Source organism: Labeo rohita, chromosome 13, assembly GCF_022985175.1.
Source record: "Labeo rohita strain BAU-BD-2019 chromosome 13, IGBB_LRoh.1.0, whole genome shotgun sequence".
In the NCBI taxonomy this organism is placed as follows: domain Eukaryota; kingdom Metazoa; phylum Chordata; class Actinopteri; order Cypriniformes; family Cyprinidae; genus Labeo; species Labeo rohita.
This window is the reverse complement of record NC_066881.1, coordinates 1,989,748-2,007,700: the sequence shown is the minus strand read 5'-3', so window position 1 is coordinate 2,007,700 and position 17,953 is coordinate 1,989,748. Positions and strand designations below refer to the sequence as shown.

Sequence of the window (17,953 nt, the reverse complement as noted above, 5' to 3'; positions counted from 1 at the left end):
CACAGCAAAAAATGCATCACTAGTATGAACTAGTATGAACTTTCACCTTGATTTGTCAGATAGGCATGGCTGCCTGGACCAGAACCATTACTGACAGCTGATCCTAAAAAGAGAGAGAAAAAGAGAGGGGAAAAAACCTTCAATCTGTTTGCTTTTACACTAGATGGAATTAATGAGTGATCACGTACAACTGAGACATGTAAAATACTAAAATATTCCTGGGCAATACCTGAGTTGTGATGTATCTTGGCTTTGGCTGGTGATGTCAAAACACTGATTAGGCTACACAGAGCAGATCCTTTGCTATTTATATCCTGGACCGCAGGAGCTTTGGAGGTCCATTCGTCCAATAAGCCCTGCAGACAACATAAAAAGACCAGAAAATGTCATTTGAAAACATTAAAATTTATATAGAGTTAAGAGACATTTTGACATTTTAATCATGTCCGTCGACCTTTGGAACAAGACACACACATTCTTGAACGACTAGCAGTGAGATTCAGTAGGCTGGAGAAATTCTTCCTGGGAGAAACACTTTAAAAAAAGGAATGTGTGCAAATCCATTGTTTGTTCTCCTTATATGGGGGATTCTTCAAATAAACCTGTCAGCTCTTTAAAAGGATTTAATCAGAGACAAAATTACTCTGAAAGATAGAAATAGATTTAAAAATACTTCATCTTTTTTATTTAGAGTTTGTAATTACTTTTCTCCCCAATTCTTACGAATGCTGATCAGTGAGACAGAATGTTTTCTAGCATGGTTCTATTTTAATAAAGTAGTAGTTTAATAAAGTACCACATTACTAGAACACACAATATCAAAAATTCATATCAGCTCACAATACCCAAAATCCAATCCACTGCATTCTAGGACATGCAGTAAATGTGTCAGCAAAAACTGACAAATGGCTTTTAAGCTGTTAAAACTGAAGAATCGGCCATACGCAGTGAGATGTGTTTCATATTCTAGCTATTTTCTGTTTATTTACATCACGGTTCTATCCTGAAGGTTTTGTGGCCCCAAAATAAGAGGTGAAAAGTTAAATTCATCACTCACATTGACTTTCTGCAGGTCTGTTCCCAGGCCCTGTTCACTGCAGTTGGGCTGAAGCACTGGCACTTGCTCTTTTGTCTCCTCCAGCCATTTCATTAACACCCCTGCGGCAGCTTTGAACTCCTGCAGCTGCTCCTGGCAGGTAGAAACCTCCTCTTTTCTGCAATACACACGACACATATACATATAGAGCTTTATTTTTGACATCTGGCAAAAGCATAACTAATATTACATTTCTTTTATTACTGTTCCATTACAGCACATGGTTTTAATTCTATAACAGTTCTAGCATCACTTTATCCAATTAAATAAATAACAGGGACATATGTCAGAGCCAAGAGAAGTACTAAAAATTAATGAGACACGCTGGAATAAGACAATATCATAATTCAAGGCACAGTCTGTGTTTTTATTCTAAGTACTGTTTTTACTGTATGCTAAGCGCTGTCTTGATGATTACTCACTTCTCAGTAATTGTCTGTTTAAAAGCGTTAAAGTTGTCCGAGATGTTCTGCATCTTGCTCTGAAGAAGAGCTGTGCTTCCTTCTGGACCCAGCTTGCAGAGTTCCTCAGTCAGTTTCTGGAGTGCTTCCATGTCCTTTGTGTGCTCGGCTAACTCTGCATTTGTGTCCTGCAAATGAAGATTCTATTAAAACTTCAAGATGCAAGACATAAACAGGTAATAGAACATAGACAGGCTGTCTCTGTTCCAAACTTCACAGCCATGCCTTTTAGCTATTTGCTATTGTCTTCCTATAGCAAACTGTTTAGTGTTTATACTCACTATAGGCCAATTTTATCAGCTTTTAAAAGGACACATAGGCCATTCAGTATAGATTTTGACCTGAAAGCTAATAGACATGAACCAAAGCCATAATCACTGGGTTTAGGAACAGTGAGCGAGCAGCATACCTGGACGAGCTGTGAGAGCTCAGTGACGTTCTTTCCTGGCCCGTCTGTTTCTGAGAGAGCCTGTGAGCTCCTCAGCACAAACTGCTGCACCTTCTCAGATGTCTTCTCAAACTGCTCCACCTTGTCTCTGAGCTCCTCCATCTGAGCCATCTTCTGTTTGTGCTGCTCAGAGGCGTCAGTAAACCGCTGGGACAAGCCCTCCATCTTAGCCTGGAGTAGGGCGGCAGCGGCCGGCTCAGCGTTCTCCACAAACTTCTTCACCTTTGTCTTCATGGCCAAGATGCTGCTCTGCCTGCTGGACATGTCCTGCTCCAGAGCCTGAAATAAATGGACAAGTGTTTTTTTCCCCCCAGTTTTTAGCCATTACTGTGCTTATTAAAGGCGAAGTCTGTAAGTTTAACACCAAATGGAATTTTCCAGACACTATCTCTGACTGGCACTAGTCAATTTTGAATTCAAGTCATCTTAAAGTTTTTTAAATTAATACAGTGGAAGTGAATGGGATCCAAATCTGTTTGCTTAACAACATTCTTTATAAAATCTTTTGTTCCACAGAAGAATGAAATGCAGAGAGGTTTGGAACAACATGAGGCAGTAATTTCATTTTGGGGTGAACTATCCTTTGAATTGTACAGAGTTTTGTCTGGTAAGTTTCTGCTATGCAGCTGCATATTCGCTTTTAGATACATATATAGTATCTTTGGGTAAAAGGTCAAAGGTCACATACTGCCTCCTTGCTAAGCGCATCCGCAATAGAGTTGGAGTCCAGCGGCACTTTTGGCTTCTCCTTCACGCTCTCTTCCACCTTCTCCATCCAGGACATCATCTCATCCAGGCCGTCCTGCACACTCAGGGAGCGCGTCAGAGTCACCTGCAGCTTCTCATTGCGGTCACTCACTGACTTCGACAGGTTGTCGTATCTCTCTACGATGTCATCTACAAACAGAAACGTATTAATAAATTATTTGCTAAATTTTATGCTTCATTCATTAAATATCAAATATCATCACAGTATTTGTTATACTGCCTTCACTATATTATTTTTTATTGCATAACATTTAATAAATTGAACTAAATTGAATAAAACTGAAATGTAGTAATAAATAAAAATACTCTGACTCTGCAATGTAATTTTTTTTTTTTTTTTGCTGGGGGAGGTGGGGAGAAATGTGTCATGAAATAAATCACAATACATTAACATTCTTTGTGATCCTAAAACAACCCGTATTTATTTTATGTAAAATGTACTTTTTCCCCTTTCCACCTTATGTTTCTGGTGTGAAATGTGACCCAGGCATGTTTTTGTGAGATTTGACTCACCCACTGTCTCCTGAATCTCCTCTGGATTGGACAGCAGGTCTCCCTCTGCGCTGATCAAGGCATCAGCTGTTTTTCTCAGTGTATCCACCGCAGCCTGACGAGACGTAGTTTGCCCTTGAAGATTCTGAAACAGACCAATGCTTATTACAATCCACTAATAGGACTGCAGTCAATAGACTGATTATGTTAAAAGCACAACATCAATAGAGTGTGATCTTTATCCATCTCTATAGGCCACAGGACACAGTGACATAAAAAAGGTTGAGTTGTTTAGCATAAGGACATATACATACAAGGTCAGAAGACAGTTGTACTATACATCCCTAGAGAACAGTAATGCAGCATGAATACATTTTCTGTGTGTGTATCTGATCTCACTGCTGCTCAGATAAATCTGGTCTGAGTGCATCATGGGAGAAGTAATCTATTTAAGTGTGATTAGCATTGTCTGTTTCTGCATCCACTCTTGCAAGAACAGCAAGCTATAATACGCCACAAGCAAATTAAATCTGAGCTACTGTAAGTTATGTGTGTTGTGGCATGTTGTAATGGCTATAAATACACTAAAAGTGAAATGACTTTGTCATTTACTTAAAACGCATCTTGATATTTATCTGTTCAGTTTTTCCAAAAGCAAATAACACTCCATAGAAAAAAAATTTGAAATAAAATTGTAAAACCATCACAATAAACATTTAGGTCTTTCAAAGCTGTTTTTGTTTAAAGTAGGTAAACTGAATTCAACATTGACTAACAAAATGTTTTTAGTTGTGAATACTTCCATAGTTTTTACAGCTAATTCGCCTTTTGTTTATGGTGAAATTAAATAGCAAAATAAAATATTATATTATTCTACATTAAATAACTTTCTGGAAAGTAAATATGGAAGAAAATATATTGATTGCAGATTGCTTGGTCTTTATAATAAATATTCCTTTTAGTTTGCATGAATGTGTTTGTCTTTGGGAAAAGAAAGGTTCTGTTTTGTTTTTTCCACGTTATCTCTAAGAAGACTGCATATGGACATGCCACATGTATGATGACTTTTTTGGCACTCAGCAGTGAGAGTTTATGTTGTCATGAGTTTCAGGTGGATGTAGTGGCATTATTATGAATGATTACACAATATTTAAATTTAAAAATTGTGATAGTTCAAATGAGAATGACAGTGTTTACACTGTATAGATTGTTTGTCTTATGGCAAATTTTAACCAGGAAATAAACACAAAGATCTCTGGCAGATCTCTGCTGCTTGGACACATCCAGTTACATTATAATTGCGTCATAATTGTGTGAACTGAATATAATGATATAATGCCCATGCCTTGGTCTCCTCCAGCTGTCTCTGCAGGGTTTGTGGATCTCCAGCAATGGGCTCTGACTGCTGCCGTCTGGACTCTTCCTCAGAGACATTCAGCCACTTTACCAGAGCACCACTGGCATCTTCATACTTCTTGTACTTGTCCACCACGTCTTTCAGGTTGTTCCCAAGCTGATTACACTGAAACGCATCAGAAGTATGTTTTTTTCAGTGTATCATTTCAAACAATTAGTTCGAATTTTTTTTTTTTTATGAAAGACTGAAGGATTTAATAGTCAAAACAGACCTGCTGAATACGGTTTGAATGTTTGCCGAATTTAGAGGCAAATGCTGCCACCTATTGGTTGTAATCATTAAGTGCTTCATTTCCCATCCAGCAAAATAGATTTAAAACTACTTGTGTTTCAAGAATTCGATTATAATGTTCCTGGAAATGGATTATTTTTTAAAAGCAAAATTGAAGTTCTTATTTCTTCCTTTCTGATTTGATTTGACCTCTAGGATTTAAAGATTCTAACAATAATTGTACAATAATTGTACCAAAAAAAGCGTAATTACCTGCATATGTAAGGCTTTGTAGCTGCTGGCAGCAGAATCCAGCCTTTCTTTTACTGCAGCACAAGTCCCGGACATATCAACCGCTGGCAGGCCGTCCGCTCCTCCAGATTCACTACGCTCGCAGGCCTTTGCTGCGTCCAACACCTTCTGGCCTGAGATGGTTATGAAACGCAGGTCTCCTTTATGAGAGATGACGTCTTCAGAGAAACTCTTCTGTCTCTGTAGATTATTACTCAGAGTGTCCAGACCGCCAGCGGGCGCCCCAAGCTCCTCCATCTGCCCTTGGGCCTGCTGTAGCCATGTCTCAAACTCCTCACAGTCTCCCTTGAACTTATGAAGTTCCTCCTGAACAGTCTGGACCTGCTTCATCTGCTGCTCGGCCTGCGTGAGAGAGGCCTCGTAGCGTCCCTTCAGCTCTTTAATGTCTCTCTGTAACTTGTCTTTCTCAGCGGGTGACAGGACCTGAGCCTGTTTGTCGAGTAACGCCTGTGCTGATTGCGTGGCGATGATCAAATCCTGCTGTTGGGACAAGATCTCCTGGTGGTGGGCCTGTGGAGAAGGAGAATCGAGAGCTTAGTAAGTTAAAGTATTTTACTGTTATTCAATTCCTTGTATATTTTAAAATCTAAATGTGTTTTGTTCAGTTTTGTTGAAATGTTTTCCCCTTTTTCACTTGAATTACATTTAGGCTGTTAACAAGTCAACATTTGAAAAAAAAAAAAATATTCTGGGTCTACAAAAACAGTGAAATGTTTCAAGTTTAACTAGTCATGTGTGACCACTGCTCTCCAAGAACATTGCTGCCCGTGTGCAGGTTGTAAAAAATCTTGTGGACAAGCCAGATGGCTAATGGAGAAATATTTGGTGGATGGATGAGACTAAAATAGAACTTTCTGGTTTAAATGAGAAGAGTTACATTTGCAGAAAGGACTAAGGAAACTTATTCCATTTGTGAAACATGGTGGTGTCAGTATCATGATTCAGGCCTGTTTGCCAGAGCGAGGACCATGCATATGGATATGAATATGGGCCATCAATGATGGAACAATAATTAATAAATTATACCAGTGAATTCTGAAGGATAAGACATCTGTCCATAAACTGAATCTCAAGAGAAAGTGGGTCATGCAGCAAGATAACAACGAAAAGAATACAAATTGTTCTAACAAAAAATGGTTCATGTTTTGGAATGGACAAATGTCTGGACCTTCACCCAATTAGAATGTTGTGGAAGAACCTGAAGCAATGCTTTCAGTCATCTTTATGCATAAATGTAGAACATTCTAACGGTTCACAAACTTTCTAGCACTAGTGTATATGCTCAAGTACTTACTTGAACCCTGTTTAACTGCTGGTCCAGGTCCAGGTCTTTACCGTCTTGTTTTTCGCCAGTACGTAGACTTGTGTTATCTGTAGTATCTAATGCATTTCCATTAGGATCATCTTCATCTCCGATTATTCTCTCTACTGATGTGTACTCAGGCATGTTTCCATTCTGTTTAACCATCTGGTCCTTTTGTACTCCACCCATTTCTTTCTCTTTCCCTACGTTGGAGATCCAGTCTAGAAGACCTTCAATCTTAGTTTTGCTCTCCTCAAGCTGTTCAACAGCTGCTACCTGTATTGTTGCACATAGAAGAAAAATAGTTTTGGTTTACTGAATTTTATCACAGAAAATCCAAAGATATGTTTGGGAGCCAGCAGAAAGTGACTACATTCAATCTTTTGAAATCTTTTGGTTGAATGAGTGTTGGGGAAAGTGTTTTCCCCCTCTAACCTTCTCAGTCTCCTGCTTGATAGCACTGGTCAAAACATTCTCTAGATCCTTCCTTGACTCTTCTGCCTTCTGGTTAAGCATATTCGCTTTGCTCTTCAATTCCTCCAGTTTGTTCTCAAGAGCCGATATCTGCTCTGGAGTGAGTTTGCTACGATTCTCCTCCAGAAACTTCTTTGTGCTACTGATGACTTCATTGAGAGCACTGGCATTAGCCTGCAGGTCTTTCTGTAGAGCCTGAGAGACCAACATAGACACATATAATTAATCACAACAAGCCACACAAAGCCTTGCGTCACAGTGACAGGTAAAGGTTAGGGGTGTTTCTAGGCATGTAAACCATGGTAAAATCACTGAAGACATGCGTGGCTAATCAACTGCGCACAATAGTACGAAAAATACACAATTATTGCTGTAATGGGACTTGTATTGGTTTTAATGCAAACTGTAATGGACCCTGTGGGCTCTACTGGTAATTGGTTGCCTTCTATTGGTGGCTAAATCCAAATGGAATATGTCCCAAAACAGACTACAGGAAACCATTTTTAAAAAGTTCAAAGTTGATGGTTTGTAATGTTTATAATGGTATTTGTAGTGGAAACCATTAGAATTTCTGCAATAGTTTCTATATGTATATATATAATTTTTTTTTTTTTTTCAGCAGGCATCATACATTTGATATCCTCTGACTCCATGAATTCATAATCTGAAGGTCAAAAGTTTGTGTCTATCATATATTATGTGATTTTCTATGCAATCTATCAACTCAAATCTGCAGACAGGCTTTGACTTTTGGCAACTAGCATCAACTTCTCTGGACTATAAATTGGCAGAAAATCAGGGGAAAATCATGTAGTTTATTCCAGTCTTAAGATGTTACTAAGAAGTTTCTGTTGTGTTTTAGGTGATTTCCAGCACATTGCTAAGCACTTGTGAAGGTGCTGCCACAGTTGTCTGGGTGTATTGTGTTTTTGCATGGCTAACCTTTTCCAAACATTGCTAGACTATTAAAAACGGTGTTGTTAGGATATTTAAAAAATGGTGTTGGGTCATTTTCAGTATCTCTGTCACCCTTCTTTTTCATCTAATGAGCAAAAATATATTCTGATCGCTTATAAATGTAACAGCACACATAAAACAATTATTTGCACAAATAATTTCATGGTAGTTCCTTAAATGTGTGGGGCCAGTTATGTGTCAATGTCTTCAGCAGAGGAAAAAGTAGCAACACAGGTAATAACATTAGTGATGCTTAACAAAGACCACCAATAACCTTATAATTGTATGTATTCTATGTACAAGCATCACAAAACTGTTACCAGGTTGTACCTGATGCTCTTGTTGATATTGCTGAAGGTCTCCTACAGTCTTTGCACTAGCAGCCTGCTGCTGGTGCCCAATGAGGCGATTTTCTGTCTGTGTCAGATCATCAAACAGCTCCTGCAGCTTTTCTGAAAACTCCTTCTGCTTCTCCACAGCAGCCTATCACATAAACACTCAGTTAGAAAAGAAACTTTTTCCACAGAGCTAAAACACAGCCAGCATCACACCAAATACTGAGCATTTAACCATTAGTAGTGACTGAGTATGCTGTAAACATGCCAGCCATTCAAAGGGATTTTGGCAATGGTAAAGAAAGCTGGGTTAGTGGTGCTTTTACTGTTGGAAAGCATGTCCACATAGAATAAAACGTTGGCCCCTTGGTTTAAGAGCTGAATAGGTTCAGGCAGCCTGAAAAATGCAAACATGATCAGAAGAAGGTAAGTTGGTGGCAGTGATCAAGCCATGGCTTTTCTGTGTTGTAAATAGAAAAAAGTCATGTGATTAATCTCACACAGAGCACCGCAATGAACATCATGCACACAAATAATACATTCATGAATAGTCAATTTTGTCCTAAAAACACCATTATAAAAGTCATTTTAAAGACCCCATGAAGTAAAAGACCGACTTTTTTGGTAACAGCTTAGAGGCTGAAATTAGTTAACTCCTATAAGTTGGCAAAAATGACTAAAAGTAGCATTTACCCATGGATATAACCACATTTTGCAACATCAAGTAGCAAATGATAGTTAATAACTGTGGCTTAAACATAGTGCTTTTTAAAAAAAAAAAAAAAAAAAAATAGATTAGTAAATTGTTCAATGCATTCTGCACCATTATATTGTTTCAAAAGGAAATATGTCAGTGCATTAAAGGAAACTGCACACAAGTCACTTCACAGGGTCTTTTGGGATTCTTCTTTAAGGGCAATGATGTCAAAATATACACTTCAACACAACAACATTTGCTAATTCATGCCCGTGTGATCTCTTCATTCTCTCTCAGACCTGCTGCTGAGTCTCATCCTCACAGATCTCCAACTGGTCATCTAGATTTTGTCTCTGAGTGAAGACTCTGTCCATGAGCTCTTTGAAGGATCTCTGGGTAGTGCTGAGAGCCCTTAGAAGGTGTCTGCTGTGAGTGGGACTCAGGAACTGAGCATGCTCAGAAATGAAGTTTTGGATATCAAAAGCAGCATCTTCCAGGAGGTGTCGGGTTCCTGATAAGTCTGTCTCTATGTCCTGAATCAGGAACAATGAAAAGCACTAAGTGAAACTGTTCAAATAGTGACTTCAGTTGATGTAGTAGATAAACAGTATTGTATTTCAGGCAGCTTCATCAATAACATACAAGACAACTTACCCTATTTTGCTGAATCTTGTTCTTAATTATTTCCATGTCATCAGCATCCATGATATCGAGCTTAGACACCGTCTCAGAATTGTCTTGTATACAAGTTGAGACCTTATCAAGAGAGCTTAGCAAATCCTGATATGAGGTTTCCAAATGGATCTGTAACCCATATTTGAACAAGTGTGAGAATATGATTTTCATCCTTCTCTATTTACTCTCGCTTTGTTGCTTGCTTTACTAACCTTCATTGTGTCAATGGCTAGCAGAATAGCTTTACTTCGCTCAGCTGACAAGTGGCAAACCTCTGTGAAAGCGTTCTGTAAATCTAAATAGACTGTAGCCAAATCTTGGTGGATTTGTGTGGGAATGAGCTCATCAGCAGAATTCAGAAGTTGCTCTGCTACGCTCAAATCTGCTGTAAGCAAGTCAGGGAGAGCAGCAATCTGTGCTTCCAAAGACTAGAAACAGAGTGGGTGGGAGTAGTTGAAGAACAAAAGGAAAGGACTGTAAAAAAGAGCGATAGAATAAAAGGAACGTGCAATAGAGTACAGCACAGATAACCATGCAGACAGAAAGCACTAGCAAAAAACTGCAATATCTGGGGTCTGTGGGTCAAGAGAATTTCTGTGAAGTGAAACTTTATATTTTGTAAGCGACAAACCTGAACTTCCTCTAACTGACAATGCAACCCCTCAATGTCTTCTGCTAATGGACCCTTGGTCTGCAAGTCGCTTTTTATATCTTCAAGAGTATCGTAATGATCCTGAAGCGTCCCAACACACTCCAAGTAATTCTGGGTGGAATATCTCTGCAGGAAGTACACAATTATACTTACACCTTTATCCAAAACATGCATACAGATGATGCAGAGTTGATAATACTTTGCCAATCAATATCTAATTCACTTGAGAGAAGTATCAGTACTCACTCTCGGTTTGACTCCGTCTGTTTGCTTTCCGTATGGATCTTCTGCCACAGAGACCTGGTGGTTAGAGTTGGTTGGCTGGAAAACTTCATCTGCATCAGCATCATCTGTGGTTGGACCAGCAATGCATTCATCTCTCAAGGCAGTGCCTCCCAAAAAACTGCTTAGCTTTCCATCTACTTCCTTGAGCACTTCTTGATCTCTGCTTGTGGAAATCCCCTGAATCATCTCCAGTAGATCAGTCCAGTGCTTTGGTTTGTCATTACTCTCATCAGATGGCCAATCCTGAGCTTCTCTTAGTCCTTCATGTTTTTTCAAATCCAAGAGGATATCAGGATCTCCACCTCTCTCATTTGAACTGGGATGACTGGTTGGTAAGATTCCAGAGCGGTGCTGAATAATTTCAATAATGCTATCGATGGCTTGGCATTTTTGTTTTTGAGTCTCATCCATACTTGCTCCATCCATCTTCATTTGGATTAACTCTTTTAAAAAAGACTTCAAATCACTGCTTTCAATTGATTTTGGTAAACTTTCATCTTCGGCCATTGCCATGTGAGGTAAATGAAGGTCATCCTGGTGTACACGTTCAGCAACCACTGTATCTCCAGCTTGAGACTGGTTGAAGTTGTCTGCGCTTTGTTCGCTTTTCTGATCAAGCATGATTTTGACTGAAGGACTTGGATTTTGGGGGGCAGACTGCAAATCATTGAATTCTGTGACTAAATCCTCTGAACAATGACCCGAGGATGCATCTAGCATTTCTACCAAATCTTTTACTTGTTTATCATCGTCACGTGTAAAGTCTGATTCAGATGACTTGTCTAACTGATCTTTTGAAGTGGCTTTTGGGGCTACATGATTACAAAATATGCCTTGTTCACTTGGGTGCTTTATGTTATGATTACCTCCACTTGAACCATCCTGACTAGAATTAATATCAATTTCAGCTGTCAACTGCTTGAAATGTACTGTTGATCCAGCTAAATCCATCAAATTGATCTGACTTGTGTCCTTAGATCCTTTTAAACCTACAGGCTTTTCAGTGTCATCATTCCATTCGACCTTCGGTTCTGTTCTACAGTCAGTACTGCTTTCTGTACATTTCTGTACATACTTTGGTGCATTTCTGAACATTTCTGTCATGTCTTCATGCTTAACCATCTCCTTTAATCTATTCTCTGAACTAAACGCACCTGAATCCTCATCAGAATGCTCATGATCTAAGTTCTCACTTACATTGGCGTATTTAGCTTTATATGATGCACTGGTCTGAGTGGACATCTCTTTCTCATTCAGCAAATTCTGATCTAATGTGCACTGATTATCAGTACTATAATTCACCTCTGTTGTAGTCTCTATTGGTGACTTGGCACTTGCACAACATAAAGATGAGGATGACTGTATTTCTGCAAGCGGTCTAACTTGTCCAACATCTTCTACCATTGGTAGCGAAGTGCTCAAGCTTTCAGAGAGTCCTTTGTCAAAATAAGTATTTGTTGTTTCACACTCCTCTTTGGACCTGCTGAATTCCTGTTCAGGATTAAGTAAACTCTCTGATTTTCGTTCCTCAGAGCAGATATCGCTTTGTGATGAACATGATATCCCAGAGTCACTCTGTACAGGGCTTACAACCTGACTCGCCGTAGTCTCAAGATATGCCACCTGCCTGACACATGGTGAAGGACTTGCAGTTTCACAAGAAACATCAACAACAAAAGGGTCCACGCTGTTACTTTTTGTCTCATTTCCTTCCGAAGTGAAACTTCCTTCTTTATCAGCTGTAGTGTCTAACTCATTTTTGGAATCTATAGTGTTGAAATTACTGCACTGTACATCACAATCCTCCACTATTCTATTAGTCTCAGAAACTTTGTCAAACATATCGTCTTTTGCTGAAATAGCTTTAGAAGGAATGTCACAAATGGTGGGTAACGGAAGATCCTGACAACTGTTCACAAAAGCTATGTCAGTAGATACCTGCGTAGCTTCATCTGATCTCAAGCTTATTTGTTCTCTTTTTGCTAAATCAGACACCATAATGTCTTCCCTTTCACCCTGCTGTGAATGTAGCATCCTCTCAGCCTCTTCATCATCCAACATCCCAGACTGATGGGCATCATTTACACTGAGCACGCACTTTCTCTCTGGATCTATGATGGCCTTCCTGATTGCCTCTGAAGAGAGAACACTTCTGCTGATATCATCAGTAATCAGACCCGTCTCTAAAGCATCACAAATGCTAATGGTTTTTCCAACTGCTGCATCATAGAAACCACCCAGAAGGTTTTGCTTTTCCATGATCTGTAGTGCTACCTTACTTGAGATGCAGCCTTTATTGACAGAAATGTTCAGAACTGACACTGTAGCATTTTCCTTCTCTTTCAAACCATCCTCTTGAAGCTGCAGTGCGAGTACTTCTAAGACAGTCTCTTCACCAATAAGGCCTTTATCGAGAGCAGCTTCAAGGTCATACCGTTTTCCAGAGGTGACATCTAAAATCCCACCTTCCTCTACTTGCGCCCTAAGAAGATGGATGGCATAATCTCTCTCAAGTTTGTCATCCCAAACAACCTCTGTATGTGCAAATTCAGAGGGCATTTCTGTATAGCTGGTTATTTCACTGGACAATAGTGGTGAGTCTTTTGAAGATCTTTCCTGGTCTTTATTGGCATCACGACATTGAGGATTTGCTACCGTCGAGCACAAATTTGAGGCAGTTGCTTCTACAGAAAAATCTGTTTGTGGTAACTGCATTGCTTTCGACGGTTGATGGGGAGCTACAACACTCATGTCTGATTGGTACTTGTCTGTGTTTGAACATGTAGAATCCTTGTTAGTTTCAACTGCAGTCATATGTTCAACACGGTCTAGGAAAATATCATGTTTGTGATCTGTTTCTACAGTATTTACAACCGATTCAGAGGGTAGAGTAGGTTTTATGGAATTTTGTAATGCTGTAGAATTCACTACTTCATGCATTTCTTCTGTTGTGCTTCCCAAAGGTTCAGATATTTGCAATTCTCCCAAAGCACCATAATCAGCATTCTGACAAGCTCTGTCATTGTCAGGAACATTGTTATTCAGTGGAGACTCTCCTGAAACGTTCATAGGAAGTCCGCTAATCTCATCTACATGTTCTGATTCTGATGTTTCAAAGAGTAATTTTGCCATTTTATTTAACTGCGAATCAAAGATCAACAGCCTTTGGCCTGACTTTGGATCCATATAGCTATTCATCATGAGGTAGGAAATAAATAACTGTTTGGCCTCAGAAGGAGACGGTGCATCTGTGCTGTTTTCGTCACTGATTTTTTCACCAGACGAACAAGATCCATCGATTTGAAGCTCCCGCATTACTAGCCAGGATGAATACCTGTTATTCAGTTCATCTATGTCAGGGAACACATCAGGGATTTCTATTGTCTTCAACAACTCTTTAGTAAATGTCTCAATTAAGTTATTCTCCACCGCAGAGTCCATGTCAACTACCTCAGAGGTTTCAGGTATGTACAAGGCTGTTATTTTGTGCCGGTTATGCAGCAACTCAGACGCCAGTTTGTCTGTGATTATGTTTTGCTGAAGAGAGGTGGAGAAAGAGAGAATTTCACCAGCGTTCGGCCAAAGAAGACCCATGAAGGCTTTCTGTCTCTCCAAAACTAACAATGCACTGCTTGAGCTTATTAAATCACACTGGACAGCCTCATCGACCGTAAGTCTCACCCCGTTTTGAGGATTAACAATGCCACCGTTTTGGGCCTGATGGCTCAGTATATCACTAGCAGTGTCCTGATCAATCAGACCCTCAGATAAGGCCTCCTCAACAGTCAGCTTTCGGCCAGTTTTGGGGTCAACTATGCCTCCTGCAAACAACTGGGTGCTCAGCAACCGAAACATAGTCTCTCTATCAATGACGCCATCGTGCATGGCTTTCATAATGTTGATCTCTCTCCCAGATGTCAGGGATATAGTTCCATCTTTTCCACGTTTCACTGGAAGCAGGCGAAGTCCTGCCAGCTTGTGCATAATGCTTCTCTGCACAAGCTGACTAAGTGTGACTTTTTCTGCAGTGCTGGGGTCAATCAAGTTCTTCCAAGTATCCTTCCTCTCCAAAATCTGGATAAAGAGTGACTGGGGTATCAGGCCAAGTTGAAAAGCCCCTTCCAGATGTAGAATATCACCAGTGTATGTCGGTCTTAACCCTCCAGTCGCTAGCTGGATTTCAATGATCTTTATAGCTGTTTGCTCAGATATAGCCCCATTTTCCAGAGCAGCTATAACCGGCAAAGGCTCTACAGCAAACTGGAGATCCTGAAGACATTTTTTAGCTTCATTCAACTCGTGCAGTTGCTTAAGCATTGTGTCATCCACAAGTTTGTTCTTGAATGCATCCTCCAAGTCCATACACAAGTGCTGTTCAGGCCAAATGAGCCCAGTGGTTATAAGCTGGGCCTCCAGAAGACCAAGTCCTGTGTTTTGGTCGATGAAGCCATTGTTCACAGAGCAACACACAGACATAACAGCTCCACTTTCAACATCCAGAATCCCTTGGATGACCTCCAGTGCCTGGAAAGAGATAAAAAAAAGAATCAAGATGTTTCTAAATATATGTTCAAATGTATGTTCACTAGATACATTTTCATTACAATATTGGTTATAAATACGATCAAACTTACTCACCCAGACCATGGATTGTACTAGCTCATGTGCAACAGTGCAAGTCATCAGCAAGAGAAATGGGACACAATAAAAGCTTACATGCATCTGTGAACAGAACACTTAGTATTTTGTAGAACAACACAGTTAGAGAAAACACACTGAGCCTTATGTTATTGTGTGCAGTGTGCGGAACCCCTTGTAGACAAAAAGAATGTCCTCTGGGTTTGCTGTGAAGAAAGAGTGAGAGTGGCTGACATGCAATGTATGTTTACAGCATACTCAGTTGACCATGAAGTTTTCAATTACACGCATTCTTGATGGAGTCTTTCTCCATCTTCGCAGAGGTGGCATTAAAGGGTTAAAGAGGCATTTGGAAACGGTCTTACCATGCTATATATTTCAAGCTGTCAAAACAACTGTTAGTCATGCCACTGGAGAGAGTGTTTACACTTCACAAACAATAACCATCATATATAACCAGCATTTGTTTGGCAGTGGCAGTATATCTTTATCTCACCTGATCGGCTGAGGAAGCTGCATCTGCGCACTGTTGAGAGAGCTCACTGTAGGCTTGATGAAGGGATTTCAGCTGTTCTTTTGCTTCTTGCTTTTCTTCCTCAGTCATTCTGATGAAAGAAAACATTTCACAAAAAACTTACTAAAACACATAAAGCTCCTAAAAATGAGAAGTTGCATAAAACAAGCACATGCAAATAAAGAGAGCCGCAATTCATTCTCAGTAAATCCTTCCCCTTCTTTTGACATAACATACTTGTCACTGTGTTTGGTTAGCATCAGCTGGGTAGTTCTCAATGCTTCTCCAATTTGTTCCTTCTTTGTCACCATCTCCTCCAGTGACATCTACAATGGAACATAGGAAATCAATAAAGTTTTAAAAGCACAGTGCTTAGTAAATCACTATTAGGTTGGGATAACTTCAACTCCACTTTGAAAACCACTTCATCCAACTACTGTAGGCCATTTAACTATTTAAAATCAGATAAATGTTTACTGAACAACCATTAGCCATACAATTTGCAGAAAATGTGGGGCTGTGATAATATTGGACATTTGAAAGCAAATTCCATGATTTGATCTTTTATATTTATTGGGATCCAAAGGTCTAACACCACACTTAAATTAAAACATTAAAGAAACAACAACAACAACAAAAAACTATTATAGTTTCCATCCATCCATTTTCTAATCTGTTTATTCTCTGTAGGGTCACTGGGATAGTGCAGCCTAGTATCTCAGGCCACAGGTGGGGGAACATTCTGGTATTATGGCCACTCTATCGCAACGTTCACAGACAGACAATTTAGTGTCTCCAGTTCACCTATTCTGCATGTCTTTGGATTGCAGACATGCAAGAACATGCAAGCTCCACGCAGAAAGGCCTCCTGACGTAGTCGGGACTTAAACTTGGACCTGCTTGCTATGAGCAAGAGTGCTATCCACTTAGCCACCCCGATATTATAATTTATTATGAAATAATTTAGATGACTACTTCAGTTTGTGACACTGATCATGTGAACTCCTTTGTACAAACGTTGCTCCCACTGAGGCATAAAATGCTCTTAGGAATATTCACAAATCACTCTGGCTGACATGATCATCAGGTTCTACACAAACTTAGGGAGTTTGTGATATTTAAACGATTCTGAAATTCATATAATTTTTTTCAATTACACTTTTCACTCAAATTGTTATGCTGATAATATGTTTGCATTTCCACAAGTGGTCTCAAACTTTTGGATCCCACTGTATTTTTAAAGACATGTTGCCATGTTTATATAAACATCAGGACTGAGTTATAAAGTTTTGGTTTGGAAAAGTTTATGGAGAAAAGTCTGTCATTAGAAATGTGACACTGTAGATAAATGAACGGTCATTCTAACACAACTTTCTATTTTGGGAAATAGGTTGTTTTACATGGCATGTAAACTGTTCTCTGTTTTGGGTCAGTCAACTGAACATTTACCATCTAAATTACTTGGCTCTGACAACCAAGCAGCACTCCAAAATGAATGGTGTGCAAGACTGTGTTTGATGAAATGTAGAGACGTAACAGCATCACTAAAGTAGGGAATTCCATAACCACCAAAGAATGCAGTGATTTAATGCCCAAGTGTAATTTGTACAGTTTATCACACTGTACATATACTGTATGTTGTAAACGCATCTGGTTGAGCCACGTACGTGCTTGTGGATACATTTTACTGTTGTCTCTTGTATAACTGGGAGGTGACCTGATGACTGGTCTGGATGTGATCTAACAAAATTGTTGTGATTATATAAATCACAGCTTGAAATGAAAGGGTAGATACTTCATGGGTAAAAACTTTCTGTGAAATGCGAGTGGATAATAGAAGCAAGTAACAAGTATGTGAACAACACAAACATATGACGAGATTCACAATAATAATCTTTATTCAGAAACATAATGGAAATGTGCATGTTCTGATGTGTTTGACATTTGGAAATTTGGAAATGATGGAAGCAGTTCCCTGAAATGCTAACTACGCTGACATTAAAACAGCTACAGATGAATTAACCTGTAATATCCAAACAATAAAAAACAATCAGGTAGTTTGACTTGTTTACCTGGGGCTTACTAGTGCTCTCAGTGCTGGGTTTGCCATCACTTTGAGCCTTTCCATCTTTGTTCAGATTCGTTTTCATACCGGACATCCAATTCAATAACTTGTTAACCTTTTCGCCATGCTCTTTCTTCTCATCCTCAACAGACCT

At 39.4% G+C, this 17,953-nt stretch overlaps 1 protein-coding gene across 1 annotated transcript in view; it reads right to left on the bottom strand.

Annotated features, from left to right (window-relative positions):
* dst (dystonin) overlaps nucleotides 1-17,953 on the bottom strand; it is a 164,630-nt gene that overhangs the window by 61,065 nt on the left and 85,612 nt on the right. The window contains 20 exon segments of the mRNA XM_051126003.1: nucleotides 47-103; nucleotides 230-356; nucleotides 1,058-1,214; nucleotides 1,519-1,685; nucleotides 1,967-2,284; nucleotides 2,694-2,902; nucleotides 3,287-3,410; nucleotides 4,611-4,787; nucleotides 5,166-5,714; nucleotides 6,499-6,783; nucleotides 6,943-7,176; nucleotides 8,269-8,421; nucleotides 9,270-9,503; nucleotides 9,625-9,774; nucleotides 9,858-10,073; nucleotides 10,277-10,423; nucleotides 10,544-15,106; nucleotides 15,717-15,825; nucleotides 15,972-16,060; nucleotides 17,807-17,953. Coding sequence (XP_050981960.1) covers nucleotides 47-103; nucleotides 230-356; nucleotides 1,058-1,214; nucleotides 1,519-1,685; nucleotides 1,967-2,284; nucleotides 2,694-2,902; nucleotides 3,287-3,410; nucleotides 4,611-4,787; nucleotides 5,166-5,714; nucleotides 6,499-6,783; nucleotides 6,943-7,176; nucleotides 8,269-8,421; nucleotides 9,270-9,503; nucleotides 9,625-9,774; nucleotides 9,858-10,073; nucleotides 10,277-10,423; nucleotides 10,544-15,106; nucleotides 15,717-15,825; nucleotides 15,972-16,060; nucleotides 17,807-17,953 — 8,212 coding nt within the window.